The sequence below is a fragment of the Salminus brasiliensis genome, chromosome 12 (genome assembly GCF_030463535.1).
Source record: "Salminus brasiliensis chromosome 12, fSalBra1.hap2, whole genome shotgun sequence".
Taxonomy (NCBI): domain Eukaryota; kingdom Metazoa; phylum Chordata; class Actinopteri; order Characiformes; family Bryconidae; genus Salminus; species Salminus brasiliensis.
In genome coordinates, this window is record NC_132889.1 from 32,164,479 (window position 1) to 32,181,367 (window position 16,889).

Sequence of the window (16,889 nt, forward strand, 5' to 3'; positions counted from 1 at the left end):
TATATATATATATATATATATATATATATATATATATATATATATACACATATATACACACACATATATACACACACACACAATTATTTTTTCTTTTTACTTTTTTTTTTTTGGACATAAATAGTAAGTATGTAACTGAAAAATGTACAACACGCTCAGATGTAGTTTACTATAGGACTCCTGAAGAAAGAAAACAAACAAACCGAAAGCTCTGCTTATACTGGCTGTTTAAAAAAACAAAACAAAACAAAAAAAAAACACTATTACTTATTACTGAGTCTTACCGGATAGTGCTGCTGTCCTCTCATTGTGTCCTCTCAGTGCAATGTGCTGTTAGCAAACTGAAGAGATTGTAGCCGGTTAGCTGTTAGCCTTGCCCTCAGTAACTTCCCTAGTTTTGTCTTTATAGAGTCTTACTCTATAAAAGAAAAATAATAAAAAACATAGGCCACTTCTTTCCATTCCATGTGTGTTTAGCTCCAGTTTGGTTGAGCTGAGGTAGTCCAGTGTGTTTTCAGGGGCCCGGTTTGCTTCCCTGGCTTTCGCTTCACTATACACAGAGTTTAAACGTCTCTTCTACGAACACTGGCACAGGAACAGCTGCGGTCGCGAGGCCTGGGTTACGTAGCAACCCGTCTTCTCATAACTAGTCTGGAGGTGATGAGCTGTTCTCCAGTATCAACAGCACCACATTCTCCTGCTGCATTTTACCCCACCACCAGCTTTGACTAGGGCTTTCACTAGGGGGCTAGTAGAGATTGGGGATTTTGGAGTTGGTGTAATGGTTCTGCTGGATTTTCTTTTGAATGAAGAGAAAACAGCGTTTGAGGTTCATGGTTTTTCACACTTTCATGTGCCGAACTCTTATTATTCAATTACGTCAAGGACAATACAGTTTAACATTCTTGGGCACCTTTAAAGCAAGCCGTATTATCTGCCAACTGAAATGACTTTAAGGAACTAAAAATATTTTTTTAGAATTATTATTAGATTTTATTGGAATCATTTTACTTGGGAGTAGCATTCCTTTTTGCACAAAATAGCACACTAATTATTGCTAAGACATTAAAGAAAAGGTGGTCACATTTTGTGCTTGTCGTCTTACATGTCCAGACATGAAGAGCTCTATAAGAAGACATCAGTAACAATGTTTGTGGAAGAAGGCTCGCAAGAAAGCAGTCTTTCTCACTGGAGGAATGTGTCTCAGACTGTAATTCCCAGCACACGTTCCTCTTCATCACTATGTACACAAAAAAAGTGTGAAATGCCATGTTCCATTGGCAGCCACAAATAGCAAAGATAGGCCAGCTAAAAGCCTTTTTGAGCTTTTTGAACACACACACACACACACACACACACACACAAGTGGCTTGTATTTTCTGATTTACATCCTTCAGCTTATTGGAGAAAGACCTCAAGCCACATTCTGAGTTCATGCTTGCACATGTCTTGAAAGCTGTTGAGTGGTTGAACAGGATGGACGACTCTGGGAGAAAACTCTGGGACAAACCAGCACATGGACATACAATCGGGTCCATAAGTATTTGGACAATGATCACATTTTCTGTACACCACCTCAACTGTTTTCATGTTTTAGATGAAGCCATTCAACTGTGATTGAAGTGCAGCTTTGAATGTAGGGGTGTAACAAAAATACTGTATTAGCCATTTAGGAATTACAACCATTTGTAGGCTGAATTAAAATCTTGTGCCCTGTTCTGACCTGATAAGGGCTTCAAACCACCCCAGAAATTCAGCTCAAGTCCCTGGACTGGATCATTATAACGTAGGCTAATGGTGTTTGCCATTAGTCTCATGTTCGAGCTTCCAGTCCTAAACACTGCGTCAAGAAACGCTAAATGTCCAGATGTTTGTGGACACCCCTGTCTAACGAATATGTTCAGCTACAATAAGTTGCACCTACTGCTGACACATGTGCAAATCCACATGCATGGCTTGTATTGTCTCTGCCAAGCACTGCCAGAGAAGCACTGCCAATACGACTAAAGCCAGGCATGGGTTAGAGGGGTATAAAGCCTCTCAACACTGAACTGTGGAGAAGTGGAACTGTATGTAATTGTACATTTCATGTAACATGGCACCTGTAACAGCTGCCCATGCCTAGGGGACAATTTGGCAGGCCCCTGAAGCAGTGTGGTACACCGTGCTGCCCACCACTTTTCCAACCAAAACAATGATATTTTCTGTATTACATTAAGTCTGACCTATATTAAAAGCTGCCCACTTTTCCAAAGTAAGGGAGCAACCCTTGTAAACAAAGGCTTACTTGTTAAACATGCTGGTCTTTTTCCATTACGGGGTGAACAGACTAAAGCAGTAAAACTTTATGGAGCACACAGACACACTTTCATCACCAACTTAATAAAAGCAATTAAATCAGCTCTGACGTCCTGCATAGCAAAAAACGGGTGGTGACTGACCCACTTATGCAACTGAAAAATGTCCATCTTGGGCCGAAGTATGAAAAAGTCAGACTGGACCAAAATACAGTATCAGGAATTTTTATTTAATATATGTATATAATTCTGTTTCTTTGTTAATTGTTTAATTCATAATACCCATAAGCATGTACATAAGACTATAACCATCCTTGGTTCATATCTCTTAAACATATCTACTCATATCTTTAAATCATCTTTTAAAATAAGTCCTTAGAAGATTAAGGGGGGGAAAAAATAGATTTCCGAAAGAGTGACGACACAGCCAATTATTTTTCACACCCAAAGACAGAAGTGAGAGAAAAAAATAAAAAGCATAAAAAAAAGAATCCCTTTTCAGCTCTTAAAAAAAAAGACTCACCAATATAACAGCAATAATTATAAGAACAGCCATTAAAAGGACATTACGAAATATGCCTTACTTTGTAGGCTTTTCAAATCATATACTGTTGGTGTGATATCTGTAAGTGTAAGTGTGTACGTGTGTGTATGTGTATATGATTGTAGACAGTCCCCATGGTCCCATTTGTAAATAAGCATTACATCAGCGACAATACAGCATAGAAAGATCATATTCCTTGGTAAATGATTAGTTTCCCTCAGGTCAGCAAGTGGTGTGGTGTCACCCCCACAAGGGCAAGCAGAGAAGAGCAGCTCGAGGCTGTTACAGACAGACATGCAGACACAGATGCAGGCGGGACGCAGCCCCACCACCTGTGCCTTCCTGTCCCACAACACACTAGCAAAGCAGAGGAACACTGGAAGGTTGGAATCGGGGTGGGTGGAGAAACAGAGAGAGAAAGAGAGGAAGGCAGAGTGCCATAGAGGAGAAACAAGGCCGAGGAAAACAAACAATGGGGCTGAAGAATGACAGGGGTTTCGTAGTCCATCCCTCAAAATGTGTCTCTGTTAAAGAGAAGACAAAAAAAAAAAAAAGAAAAAAAAGAAAAGCGTTTGGTCATGAGACACAAAGTGCAGGTGCACAGATTGAGTAACGTTACGCCGCCAACATATGAAATGTGCAGAAGGGTGCACTCGTTTTTCACTTTTTTTTTTTAGTTTTTTATTTTTAATAATATTCCATTCACCAAAAAGAGATGCTGCTTTGAAAAAAAATGTATGTGATTCAAACGTGTCAATCAGTTGCACATTTATTAAACGTTAAACGTAATGTGCGCCAACATTCGTAACCCAAAAGAGATCAGTGGAGTTGAGCAGTTGAGTTGGTGTGACGTTTATTTCCGCATGCAAAGGATGGACACGTTCCAATCAAAGAAATTCAAAGCACCATTTCTTCCAGAGCTGGCATCGCTCGCCAAGGCTTGTTCAGTGGTGGCGTCGATGAAAGCCTTGGCCTTTAGTCAAATCAAAGACATCCTGCGCTATTTCAAGATTCCTCCAGTCCTCCCCCTAGAGCAAGCTTTCCTCATCCGCGATTAGCCAAAAGCGTCGGTTTGAGCGGGTACAGACACATTTCCCCCAGTTAGTAGAAAAGGAAAATACTAATGTATGTAATAACAGTTCATTAAAGAGGGGAGCGAATAGCAAGTCGCACCTGTGATTCGACACATGCAAAGTCAGCCAATCACAGACTACATAAACACAAGGTCCACCAATCGCAGGCAAGAGAGGCATGAGGTCAGCAAGCCCTGTGGAAAAGCCCTTTCAAGAAGTCTGACATCACATATAGAGGAGGGGGTAGATGACTGTGTGTTATGGCTCTGAAGGAGTTCAGCTTGGCTAGGTTAACCTCAGCCCACAACAGGCGAGGAGAAAGAGGAGAAGAAGAAAAGGAGAAATTAGGAAAAAAAGAAGTAGGAATCGATCCGGAAAAAGGAATAAATACATGCTGGATCACAGAAAGCATGAAAGCATCAGGGAGCAGTATTTAAAAGAGTACTCCTATAAAAAAAAAAAAAAAAAAAAAAAAAAAAAAAAAAAAACAAAGGAAGAAGAGGGGGGACCATGGCAACAGTAGCCATAGACATAGTAACCAAGGACAACCATTGTTGGGAGCAACACAAAAAAAAAAAAAAGCCACACGCAGGGATGTGTAGGAAATGAGGAAATGGAGTGGAGGGACAACAGATAGAGGGAGGGGGGTATAAGACTGAAAAAGAAAAAGAGAGATCAAGAGAGAGAGAAAGAGAGAGAGAGAGAGGGGGGGGCATGAGGAATGTGAATATGACATCTGAGTTTTGATGATACTGATGGCTTCATTTTCCAAAAGCACTGGCAAAAAAGCGTCTCAAATCCCAACAGCGGCATCAGATATTTGTACAGTAGGTAAAGCAGGAGACTACTCCGTAGCTCTTGCTTATTCTTCCCTTCACCCGGGCCTGGATATTTCTCTGTTACCATAATTCAACCCATTGGCTAGCAAGACACAGATCACAATCAGAGCAAGACCTCTTTCACAAAAGCCAAAGACGGAAAGTAAATCAAGCTCGTCACATATAATGTATATTGTCCTAAAAAAAAAAAAAAAAAAAAAAAAAAAAAGAAATGACATTTTTTCAAATGGATACTCAAATATTTAACTTCCAACATACAAAAACACATTTTTGAAACTGATCATAACTTTCAAATTACAGTGTACAAACAGATCTGACATACAATACTCCAACAGAATGCAAAAAAACAAACAAAAAAACAACCCAAACCAAAAACCCATATATATATGTACACATGCTCAGCTGGAGCTCATAATAACAATGCGCTCACACTTTCTCTCCCTCTCTACTCTTTCTTTCTCCATTCCAGGGCAGTACACAGAACTGTAGTAAGAGGAGAAATCTAAAGGGAATGGAAAGAGAGGGGGAGCAGGGTGTAAGGGTCTGTGAGAGTGAGAGAGAAAGAGAGAGATTAGAAAGCAGGGGTGAAGGAGCAGGGGCTGTGCGCAGTAAGGAGTGAGATTGTGAGATAGTGAGCAACAGCCCTGCGATCGATGGCATTAACATAGCAAGTTATACACCCAAACAAGCGCACAGCCGCCCAGCAAGAGAGATGGAGAAAGAAAAGAAACGCTCAAGTTTTCAAATGTACATTTTTTTTCTTTTTTTTTTGGATACCATATATGTATGTATAATTTTTGTAGCTTGTTTGGAGTTATCTTGTTCTTAGCCGTCACGTGGCTTGGTCATTCTGCGTGAGAGCTAACAGAAAAAAAGAAAAAAAAAAAGGGCAAAAAGATAGGAGTGAGAACAAGGGCAAGGACAGACAACCTGAAAAATTAAGACAACGTCCCAGACAAAGGCTGAGTCCCGATTGGATTTTCTGGCAAGTGAACACTGGTGGTGGTTGTGTTTATGAGCTGGCAAAGAGGATTTATTTATTTATTTTTAAATGTAGTCTGTGTAGGTGTAGCCTAGGACTAGGCTTAAGCAGGGGACATACTAACTTTCTGACAGTGATGTTTCACAGGATTACATAAAGTTATATTCATGCAAGTCCATTAATTTCAGTGGACATCTTCACAAGGATGGGTTTAGAATTACAGTGATTTTCACACAATTATTTTGCAGAGTGAACATTTATATTTGCTGAATTTTGACACATGAACCAGCTTTGGCTGAGCTAAACAGGAAGAAGCACTATTTGTATCTCTGTCTAAGCATACCGACTATAAAGTAATACAAGCAGCACAGTTCACAGTCTGGAGGCTGGATTGCACTATAAGACAGATGACCAAGTGACCAGATGACCAAGATATTTTTATAAATATAAATTCTATTTCTTAAATCAATAAAAGATTTAAAAACCCTAGACCATATTTTTAATCTTCTGTCTGATACACAATGCCTCATTCCCGTGCCTCATGATGATTGGACCACTCTAAATGCTACTTGTAGTTGCTGTTTGGCAATCAAGCTACCAAACATAGCATTTATTCTACTGTCAAGTTCGTGGTCCAGTCTTGGTCAGGGCACTCTGGGCAAACCAATGGAAACAATCATTTTGTAGTGTTTTATTCTTTATCTTACAAAAAAAAGCACATCCTTTCCTTCACCCAGTCTCACACTGGCCAGTAGAGGTCTCAGTACTCTTAGTGTGGTATTCCTGCAGGGACATATGTCCAGTTTGTGGTTTGTGTGTTTTGTGAGCGGTGCGTGTTGCAGGTTTACCTCGCGTCCCTCAGGAGCCTTGGTAGTTAGCCTGGAATCGTGCTGTCTCCTCAAAGATAAGCTCCTTCAGCTTCTCTTTAGGAAGGTCATCTAACTCCATGTTGAAGGTGAAGGGCTCCTCGGCAACCGGCTACAAACACACATTTACATACTTAGTACTGTGTCTTCCAATATGGCAACAAGCCTAGTTTACTGAAGCAAACACACATACACAATATTTTAAATCAACACACATTTTATATATAAATTATGTGGACAATCATGTAGGGGACGAATAATGACCAGTGCACCAGTGGCATAAAAGACAGCAATTACTCACAAAACTGGTACTGAAAAGATCATGCTTTAAATAAATAATTAATGGAGCATAAACACAAGGAAAGTTACATATGGTGTAAAGATGTAATGATTTTAACAGAGAATTGAAGAAAAACAAAACATTAATTAAAACTTCTTCTTAAGGGTCTTCTAAGGGTCTTGGAAGATTTCTACTTTTGTAGAAATTACTAATTGAACTAGGCACCTGCATCCTATCACAGCAATGTCCACAAAGAGTAGGAGGGGCAACACACACTCAAATGACAAGCTTGTTTTCTTGGGGTGCAATTTTCAAAAGGTGACATTTTTGAGCCCTTTTCCTTAGGTTAACCCAGTTCCCTGGGATCCTAATGTCACATGCTTGGGTCAAAATACCCCAATGATCTAGCACCAACATCACTCTGTTCCGAACGGATGGTTTGAGCACCTGTTGCTTTAAATGATAACGAGCCACTGCTCAGCTTACACTTTTATTAGAACTCCTTTCCACTGGTTATATGAATTCTTAAACTTATTCTCATTAGTCACCATTTGAACTAGCTGGTTAACGTTTATTCCACCTTATGTTCATCTCACTGTTTGTGCAGTTCGTCTTCATCTTTTTGAAGACTTTTTGAACTATGCTTTCTCAAAGGTTGTGGATGTAGCTACTCCAATGGAGGCGGTATAATTGTAATGATATGTATGAAGTCGAGGAAGATCTGAACGACGGATTAAATGCTTGGTTTTCTCCACTAGAAAGCTCACAAAAACTGTCAGGGTTGTCTTATTTCACAGTTTGTGGGCTGGTAGGCAGTAAATACACAAACACTGAACTGTGTTTCTTATCATTTGTACCATCCAAGTCTTGTTTTGTTAAGAGTTTAACCTCATTATTGAGCCTGCAAATATCTTTACACCTCTAACAAGGTGAGACACACCTTGCACAAGCAAATGGGTCACAGGGGGAGTGATGTATATACCTCATCAGTGGGGTCATAGTACTGCTCCAGGTAAGGGTGGGCCAGTGCTTCTTCCACAGTTATGCGCTTGATGGGGTTAAAGGTTAACATACGGTCCAACAAATCCAGAGCTAAACAGAGACGAGAATATACAGGAAATTAAGCTTATTACAGGAATTCTTCACATCCATCACTGCAGAAATGCATCCTCATGGTGTGACACATCAAGCACAAATGTAAACAAACCATAAGCACAAAACCACAGTGCCTTGAAACACTGTGCCAAAAAGACAATTGTACAATGCATTCACATTCCCTCCACCATTTGTTCACAGCCTCCCCCAGCTCACACTCCCACACTCTCCTACAGACACACACACACACACAAACACACACAGACAAGCACACACAAGCCAACCAGATGATGAACGAAAGACCACTCTTCAAGTGCTCTTAAAGCACTTAATTACTAGTCAAATTCTTTAAGGGTCTTTCCAAATTTCAACCCACAAGTTTAAGAGGAGAAAAAAAAAACTATACGAAGGGGTAGGTTAGCATGGATAAGGTCCTACAGATTGAAATAACTTAACTATTTCACTTTTTTGCATCAAAGTAAACCCTACTGTGCTAATTGTCGTATTGTAATAATTCACAGAAATACCACAATTTACCATGTTAGCATTTAAAATTGCTCATTTAAAGCCTAGTCATTTTTACAGAAGAAATACTGAATACTGTTTAGATTTTTAATTGCTATTATAAAAGAAAATAATGGCTTTGCACCATTTCTAGCTGGCATTACACTACCATGAAGAACAGAACTGGTGAATGTCCTTCCTTCAGAAAAGCCTATTTATGTATTTTGTACCATTTTGCTTTCTTTTCTAAAATGACAGTGACAGAAATTAGACCACACAGCGTACCACACCTCCCAGCAAAAAGCACCATTAAGAGTTTCCTAATTTTTGCCATTGGCTGAAGCAGTATAATAAACTGTATGGATGAAGGTCATGTACAACGAAACTCAAACTTAAGAACAGTAGCAGAAGAGTGTGTTTACTTTATAGGAACAACATATGATAAAAGCAGTGGCTAACACTACGAGCAGCACAGCACAGTTATTCCAGTAATCCAATCACCATGGCAACTTCTACATCACTGCATGCCGCATTTGGCAATTACTGACCAATTCTGCTACGATGTATAATATAACAGTGGTTGTGACAAAAATGGACACAGACACTGGTGTTACGTAATACAGGGGGGGACTATTACATTTATTATATATCAATAATAGTTTGTGTTTAAGCGAGACAGACATTACTTATCAGTGTAAAGTTTTTAAAAAGTGCAGGTGATGCAGAAACTCTAAAACTGACTGGGCTACTTATTTAATTCTTGGTCAATGACTCTGTTAACCTGCGGCTAGTGTGTCGGCTGTATGATAAACAGTCGTAAATGCATTAAGGTCTTTGTGTTTGACTGTACAGAGCTTCTGTTGTTTCTCCAGAGACACAAAGTCTGGTTAGTATTGTTTTTTTTTTAATGGCTGCTGTTAATGTGACTTCTGTTGCTTAGTTATGAGAGACTCGCAATGCACTCTGGTCCACATGTAGTGACCTACAAAGGTCTAAAAATGACGAGGAGACAGAGGGAGACTGTAGTTCCCCAAAAATCACTTGGGAATTCCACACATAAAAAACAAATGTCCTACGTCCTCAATAGTGCTCTAAAACCCAAACCAGTTTGGTCACACACATTGATTAATTCAGTTAATTAATTAATTCAGGGTGTAAAATAAAAACAATCATTGATCATTAACCTTCCCACTTGGTCGTGTGTGTATATATATATATATATATATATATATATATATATATATATATATATATATATATATCTTAACTCTAAGTAAGGGGACCAGAGTACTTATAATACCAGTACAATAAATCAGAGTTGGACTGAGTTGGAGTGCAAATCTCCTGAATCTGTTTCTAGTCATTTTTACTGCTTGCAGTCCAAGTGCATACCTTTACTGTCTGCTTTGGGGAAGAGCTTGTTCCAGGGAATTTTGGGCTTCTGAGGCAGAGACTGCAAGTAGTTCCTGGCCTTCATGTTGATGATACAGTTCAGATCATCCTGAGAGGGGGAGCCCAGGATACCTAACATAACACAAGCACACACATTGTATTATATTATTACACTGAGATCATGGACTTATAGGTTCTATTCTACATTTGCAATGTTAAGCTCATTGAAAGGCATAAAGAGTAAATACGACTGGAAGCGCCTTACAGCAAGCGTCCTACAGCTTGATAACCCTGCAGTGGACACCACAGTTCTTAAGAGTATTTCAGCTTTTAGTACTGGCTGAACGAGGCACAATGCAGGACATCCAATATAAAAGTAATAAAAGTCTTGAAGGCATTGTAATACACATCCTAATCCTCAAGAATAATAAATTGCACAAATGATGCATGTATACCTCAAGGTAAAATGATTAAATCCAAGTAAAAATGTAGGATATGGTCCCTTAAAACATAGCCTCTTTAAAAACAACAACAGACCAACGGCAGAATCACTCATTACACAACTGAGTGTTGGTGTTTGTCACTTGAACGTGGGCAGTGATGATTTAAAGATATGTTTAGTTGCAGCTGCTCACCTAGTATGTGGTTGAGTTGGTCCAGATAGTGCTTTCCTGGGAAAATGGGCCTGTTGGACAGCATCTCAGCCAGGATGCAACCGACTGACCAGATATCAATGGACTTTGTGTAGCCCTGTCAGAGAGATGGAGAGCGGTAGGCATGCAAACAGAAGCACATAATCAGGTTTAAAGCCCATTTATATACACAGAGAAGCATGTACCTAAACCATTGTGTGATCAGCTCTATTTACAGCATGGTATTCGTGACTGGAACTTGATTAATTGTGTTGTTGATTGCCTAAATCTTTAAAAGTTACACCATGTTGTAATTGGAACTGTAATTGAGATACAGCAGTGTTTTTAACTCAAATACAGGTAGTTACATGTTGAGAACCCGTTATGTGTGTCCATCCTTGCACCTTACCTTGGAATTGAGCATGATCTCAGGTGCACGATACCAGCGAGTGGCCACATACTCTGTGAGGAATCCAGTGTGGTCATGCTCTGGGTCAGCTATCCGTGCCAAGCCAAAGTCACAGATCTAAGAAGTAGAAACAAAGAAAGTCAGTGTCTTACACAAACACACATATTCTTTCCTTTCTAAAAAGCCTTCTCACCAAGTCTCTACTGTATAGGGAAGGCTTTCTACTACATTCTGGAGCTCTGTGGTGAGGAATTGACTGCATTCAGGCAAAAAAAAAAAAAACAAAAAAAAAAAAAGGATGGAGCACCATCATTCCAGAATACACAGCTCTTCCACTGCTCCACAGCTCAATGCTGGGGGGCTTTATACTCCTCTAGCCCATGCCTGGCATTAGGCATGGTGCCAATATGTTCATATTTATTTGCTCCAGAGAGTCCTATTCTATTGACAGTACCTCTCTACAGGGACTAGATAAGCTGTGTATTTGCATTTGCACATCTGTATCAGCAGCGTGCACATCTGTATCCAACTGGCTGAACGCATCCATTACAATGGAGTGTCCACAAACATTTGGACACAGAGTATGGTGAAACACAAGAGAACATTTAAAGCACCTCTTACTTGATCATTTGAAATTTGGCCAATAAACACAGCACACCAAATTCAAAAAGGCCTCTTTTGGCAAACAGTTCCTGCTGTGCATGCAAATGCTGGCTCTAAGCTTTCCCAAACTCTTTCCCCACTTTCCCAGTGCCTCAGCTCCAACTCTGGACTCAAGTTCCACCTTAACCACAATAAACATTAGAAAGTGCTAGTCAGAAAGGGACGGAGCTCACCTTGAGGTCACAGGTGGTGTTGATGAGTAGGTTGGAGGGCTTCAAGTCTCTGTGGAGGACGTTGGCAGAGTGAATGTACTTCAGCCCACGCAGGATCTGGTACAGGAAGTAGCAGATGTGGTCATTGCTGAGCTGCTGGGTCTTCAGCAGCTTGTACAGGTCTGTCTCCATCAGGTCCTGGACGATGTAGCTACAGGGAGTCAAGGAATGCAACAGACTAACAGCAAGGATAATCCCAGCAGTGGTCAAGGACACAACCTTTCTGTTTACTAGATTAGCATTTAAAGGTGTTGGTTTGGCAAAACAAATCTAATGGACAGCCCCCCCTCCCCATACTCCAAATGTTCTCAGCCAACCAAGACATGTTCAGTATCTCATAACTAAGATGGGACTAGAATGGACTTAAATTACTTAACAAATGTGGTTTTAAATAAGTGTAATATTTAGATGCTTCTATTGCTTGTTAGCTACACTAACCTTGTAGCTCCAGTTTGACTTTTTGCAAAAATAGAAATTGAGGCTGGAAGAAAGTTAAGTGACAATAAAGAAGTGATTTAATTAATATCTACAATCAAGCTTTAAATTTTGATTTTTAAATGACGTCTTTAAAACCTGTCTTTATCCTTTAGACCGTTTTTGTTACCCTCCTTCATAAATGCAGCTTAAATAAGGGGGGTCTAACCACTGTGAGATAAATAGGTGAACCTAGGCAAATGTTCTGGTTTTCATGAGATCACACACAAACACACACACACAATTAACTGAAAATGGGTTGTTTTCTCACGGCTTACTATCCACATACTGACCAGGGAGTCAGAAACTGGTTTCAGAAACTACTGAAGATGCTCCCATAAATCCAGCCCAAATCACCCAAGTCTATAAACCCCACCCCTGTCTGACTGCTACTGACGATAAGAGCTAGAAACATGACTCTTCATTGCAGTGCAGCCTGGCTATCCAGGCGTGGTTGGCCGCTTGCGTAAGGATACACATCCCGCATATAGTCGATGCGGCGCGCTCTCAGAATGTCATTGATACCGATGATGTTCTCATGTCGGAACCGCAGCAGGATCTTAATCTCCCTCAGGGTGCGCTGGCAGTAGGTCTGGTGCTCAAATGGGCTGATCTTCTTAATGGCCACTCGGATCTTATTCACATTGTCAAATGCGGAGCTGAAAGGAAAGGGAGAGAAGAGATGATCAGTGGAAAACACATCCAAAAACTCAACTTAATACAATTACTTAATTAAAGCAGAATTGAGAGAGAATATAGAAAGGGGCTTGGACATCCTGCCAAGAGACACCAAGCAGCCTAGCTACTAGAGAGATTAGTCCTTTAGCTGCCATTTTGGAGTTTTTTTTTTTTTGGAGGTGTTTGAGGGACGGAGATCGTATCATATAAAATATAAAAGCATAAAAATATATAACCCAAATGTTTTTGATATAATCATGAAAATGCCAGCTCACATTACAGTAAAAGCAGATGCAAGCTAAATGTTGCACGAGAGAATATTTGGTGATCCTGGCCTGTCCAATAGCCAAACTATATAAGGGTCATTACTGGAGCTACTGGATCTCTCACATTCTTGCCATCCTTCTTAAGTGATCAGCACCTAACTGAGAACACTGCTGCTACACACAGTTATTCTCACACCTTAATTTAATATCAGAAAAAAATGTTCGGTATGTAGAGATAAACCGAGTACTGTTGGTCACAAATGTCTTATCCAGAGTACACGAAATGGACCAAAGTATGGGGACTTCAGTCATTATTTTATCCAAAATCAAGGGTCTTAAAAAGCGTTTATTCTGCTTTTGTTGGAGCGACTGTCTCCTTTCTACTTGAGAGGATTTGACTACATTCAGCAACAAGAGTGTTAGTGAGGTCAGGATGTTGGATGATCACCACCCCTCCTCATCATCATAATCATCCCCAACTCATCCCAAACATACTGGATGGAGCACCATCATCATTCCAGGGAACACAGTAGTTCCCCTGCTCCCCAGCTCAATGCTGGGGGGGCTTTATACCCCCTCTAGCCCACGCCTGGCATTAGGCAGCATGGTGCCGATAGGTTCCTGTACATCTGCTCCAGAGAGTCTCTCTTCATCAGCAATGCATGCAACTTAAAGTAGCTTAATGCTTTTGTTAAAAGGGGTGTCCACAAATATGTGGACATATGTAGTGTAATTCTGACAAGGCTGTGGCGATGCTGTGTTGCTGTGTTTGTTGGGGCCCTGGCTAAACAACTAGACATCTCCACAACTTCTAAGGCGTTTTAAGGTTTGACAGCATTCAGAGCCATTTCTACACGTCTAAAAGTCCTAAAAGAGCAGCTCTGCCATCTCACTCTTCGGCTAAACACTAAATTAGCATTATGGTAACCACGCCTTTCCTACAGGCAGCACATAATGAAATGTCAAGCTGCTAAACGCTAATGGATTAGCATGCAGGTTTAGCACACAGCTAACTAACCAGCTACACACAAGCTCTTATTAAGAGCTTCAGCGGTTAAAAAGACATCCAAAAATGGTCTGAACCGAGACCCACACGTCCTTCGCAACCTTCACAGCGTAGTTTAGGCTTAAATGTGATCGTTAATGGCTGTGTAAACTTCAGGTTAGCCAGCCAGCTAACAGGATGAGCATCGAAATGACAGCTTGCTCGAGTCGCTTCCTTGCAAATCCCCTTACATATTTTTTTTAATTATTATTATTATTATTAATTATTTTTTAACAACTTCAAACTTAAATCTAAGCCTTTATTTGCAATTCTTATCTACTTTTACTGCATGTTAATTGGCATTTGATGTCCTAATTTGTCTTTTTAATACGCCTCTTATTTTATATACACACTTATGTGCTTTGTTTATCTCTGCATTCCTATTAACGTTATTGCATTTTATGGTTATAAATATTTTTGCGATATTATTTTACGTTTTTGTGTTTATTTTGATGCAATGTACCTTGTTTTTACCTGTTTGTTGAGCGCTTTGAGCTAGTGAATCAAGATAAATCAAAATGATCATAATTACGACTACTAGTATTATTATAATCAATATTATTAATGATTATTTTTGATATTAAATCTTTAAAACGTCGTTTTATATAGTTTACACGGTTCCAAAGAACCAACACCTACTCATATCCAGCCACAACCGCCGGAGGTGGCGAATCCAGGTCCAGGAAGTCGAAATCCACCCCGGGATTTTGCTCCAACTGCCTGGGCCGCTCTGCTGCAGCAGAGCGGCCCAGGCAGTTGGAGCAAAATCCCGGGGTGGATTTCGACTTCCCGGACCTGGATTCGCCACCATTGCCAACTGCAAAGCTAAGCTAGCGCCATAAGATAACTCGCTAGCTAGCTAGGCTGGTTAGTGTCAGCCCTGCTTCTGCAGCTGCTCTTGTGTTGATCTCGTTAAAATGTAACAATAAAATCACACATATCTCAAAAAACACGTTCCCCCCTTACCAAACCATCCCATACGCCCCCTCCCCGATGTACTGCAGGTCGGTGTAGCGAGGGCCCACGTCAAAATTTTGCCCCTTCACGGACTCCAGGCCAGGCTTGGATCCCGCGGCTCCAGTCGCTCCCCCGGGCGGCACTGCTCCTCCTGCACCGGCGGCGCTCCCATTCGAGCCTGCGGCTCCGGCTGCCGCTGCCGCTGCCGCTGCGCTGCTGCCTGAGTCCGCCATCGCTCCGTCCGCAAATCCGCTCCTTTGGATCAATACACACGGTTTCAGCTGGATATCAGCGGTTATGCGTGTATTTCTTAAAATCGCGGCCGCTGTCGTTTTCCTTGGACGATGCACTTGCCTGACAGTCAAAGAGGAGTCACAAAAAAATCGAGGCCCCCTCCTCTTCGATAAAGACTGTGCAAGTGTGGACACGGATCCCTCCCGTGCAACGACGCTGGGGCGTGTGCAGATCTGCACCGCCCACGACTATTTGTATTATTATTATTATTATTATTATTATTATTATTATTAGACGTTATTAGACGTTACAGGTCATAAATCAGATTTTACTACAGTGTATTAAATGCACCAAGTGCAAGAAAAGGAAACTTCACCCAGCCAACACACAACATTGTGTCAACGTTGTCCAATGTCTTACAACGTTGCTACAATGTTGTCAAAAGGTGGTGCTGTTTACGTTGTCTCACAAGCGTGGTCATTGTCTCAAAAACGTTGTCACAGTGTTGTCTTCTCTACAACATTGTTGAAACATAGTGTTGTTTTATGTTGTCTCAAAAACGTTGTCACAATGTTGTCTACTCTCATACAGAATTGCTATAACTGTTAAAACGTGGTGTTGTTTTATGTTGTCTCAAAAACGTTGTCACAATGTTGTCTACTCTCATACAGTATTGCTATAACTGTTAAAACGTGGTGTTGTTTTAGGTTGTCTCAAAAACGTTGTCACAATGTTGTCTACTCTCATACAGTATTGCTATAACTGTTAAAATGTGGTGTTTTAGGTTGTCTCAAAAACGTTGTCACAATGTTGTCTACTCTCATACAGAATTGCTATAACTGTTAAAACGTGGTGTTGTTTTATGTTGTCTCAAAAACGTTGTCACAATGTTGTCTACTCTCATACAGTATTGCTATAACTGTTAAAACGTGGTGTTGTTTTAGGTTGTCTCAAAAACGTTGTCACAATGTTGTCTACTCTCATACAGTATTGCTATAACTGTTAAAATGTGGTGTTTTAGGTTGTCTCAAAAACGTTGTCACAATGTTGTCTACTCTCATACAGTATTGTTATAACTGTTAAAACATGGTGTTGTTTTAGGTTGTCTCAAAAACGTTGTCACAATGTTGTCTACTCTCATACAGTATTGCTATAACTTTGTTAAAACGTGGTGCTGTTTTATGTTGTCTCAAAAACGTTGTCACAATGTTGTCTACTCTTCTACAGTATTGTTTTAACTGTTAAAACATGGTGTTGTTTTAGGTTGTCTCAAAAACGTTGTCACAATGTTGTCTACTCTCATACAGTATTGTTATAACTGTTAAAACATGGTGTTGTTTTAGGTTGTCTCAAAAACGTTGTCACAATGTTGTCTACTCTCATACAGTATTGCTATAACTTTGTTAAAACGTGGTGTTGTTTTAGGTTGTCTCAAAAACGTTGTCAC

At 40.3% G+C, this 16,889-nt stretch overlaps 1 protein-coding gene across 3 annotated transcripts; it reads right to left on the reverse strand.

The window, feature by feature from the left end:
* Window positions 1–2,508: 2,508 nt before the first annotated feature.
* Window positions 2,509–15,657, reverse strand: mapk3 (mitogen-activated protein kinase 3). 3 transcript variants are annotated; one of them, XR_011980673.1, is made up of 10 exons: window positions 15,218–15,656; window positions 12,739–12,921; window positions 11,750–11,939; window positions 10,914–11,030; window positions 10,508–10,622; window positions 9,873–10,004; window positions 7,864–7,973; window positions 6,584–6,713; window positions 5,531–5,614; window positions 2,509–3,365 (listed from the first exon to the last, which is right to left on the reverse strand). XR_011980673.1 is itself a non-coding variant. In XM_072692981.1 (9 exons), exons 1-8 carry the CDS (start codon window positions 15,439–15,441, stop codon window positions 6,594–6,596), a joined length of 1,191 nt encoding a protein of 396 aa, XP_072549082.1. In that variant the 5' UTR covers window positions 15,442–15,657; the 3' UTR covers window positions 2,509–3,365; window positions 6,584–6,593. The 3 variants fall into 3 exon arrangements, 2 of the variants coding, with proteins under 2 accessions (XP_072549082.1, XP_072549081.1); XM_072692981.1 differs by lacking the exon at window positions 5,531–5,614 and having other exon boundaries at window positions 15,218–15,657; XM_072692980.1 differs by having other exon boundaries at window positions 2,509–5,614.
* Between the last annotated feature and the right edge of the window lie 1,232 nt (window positions 15,658–16,889).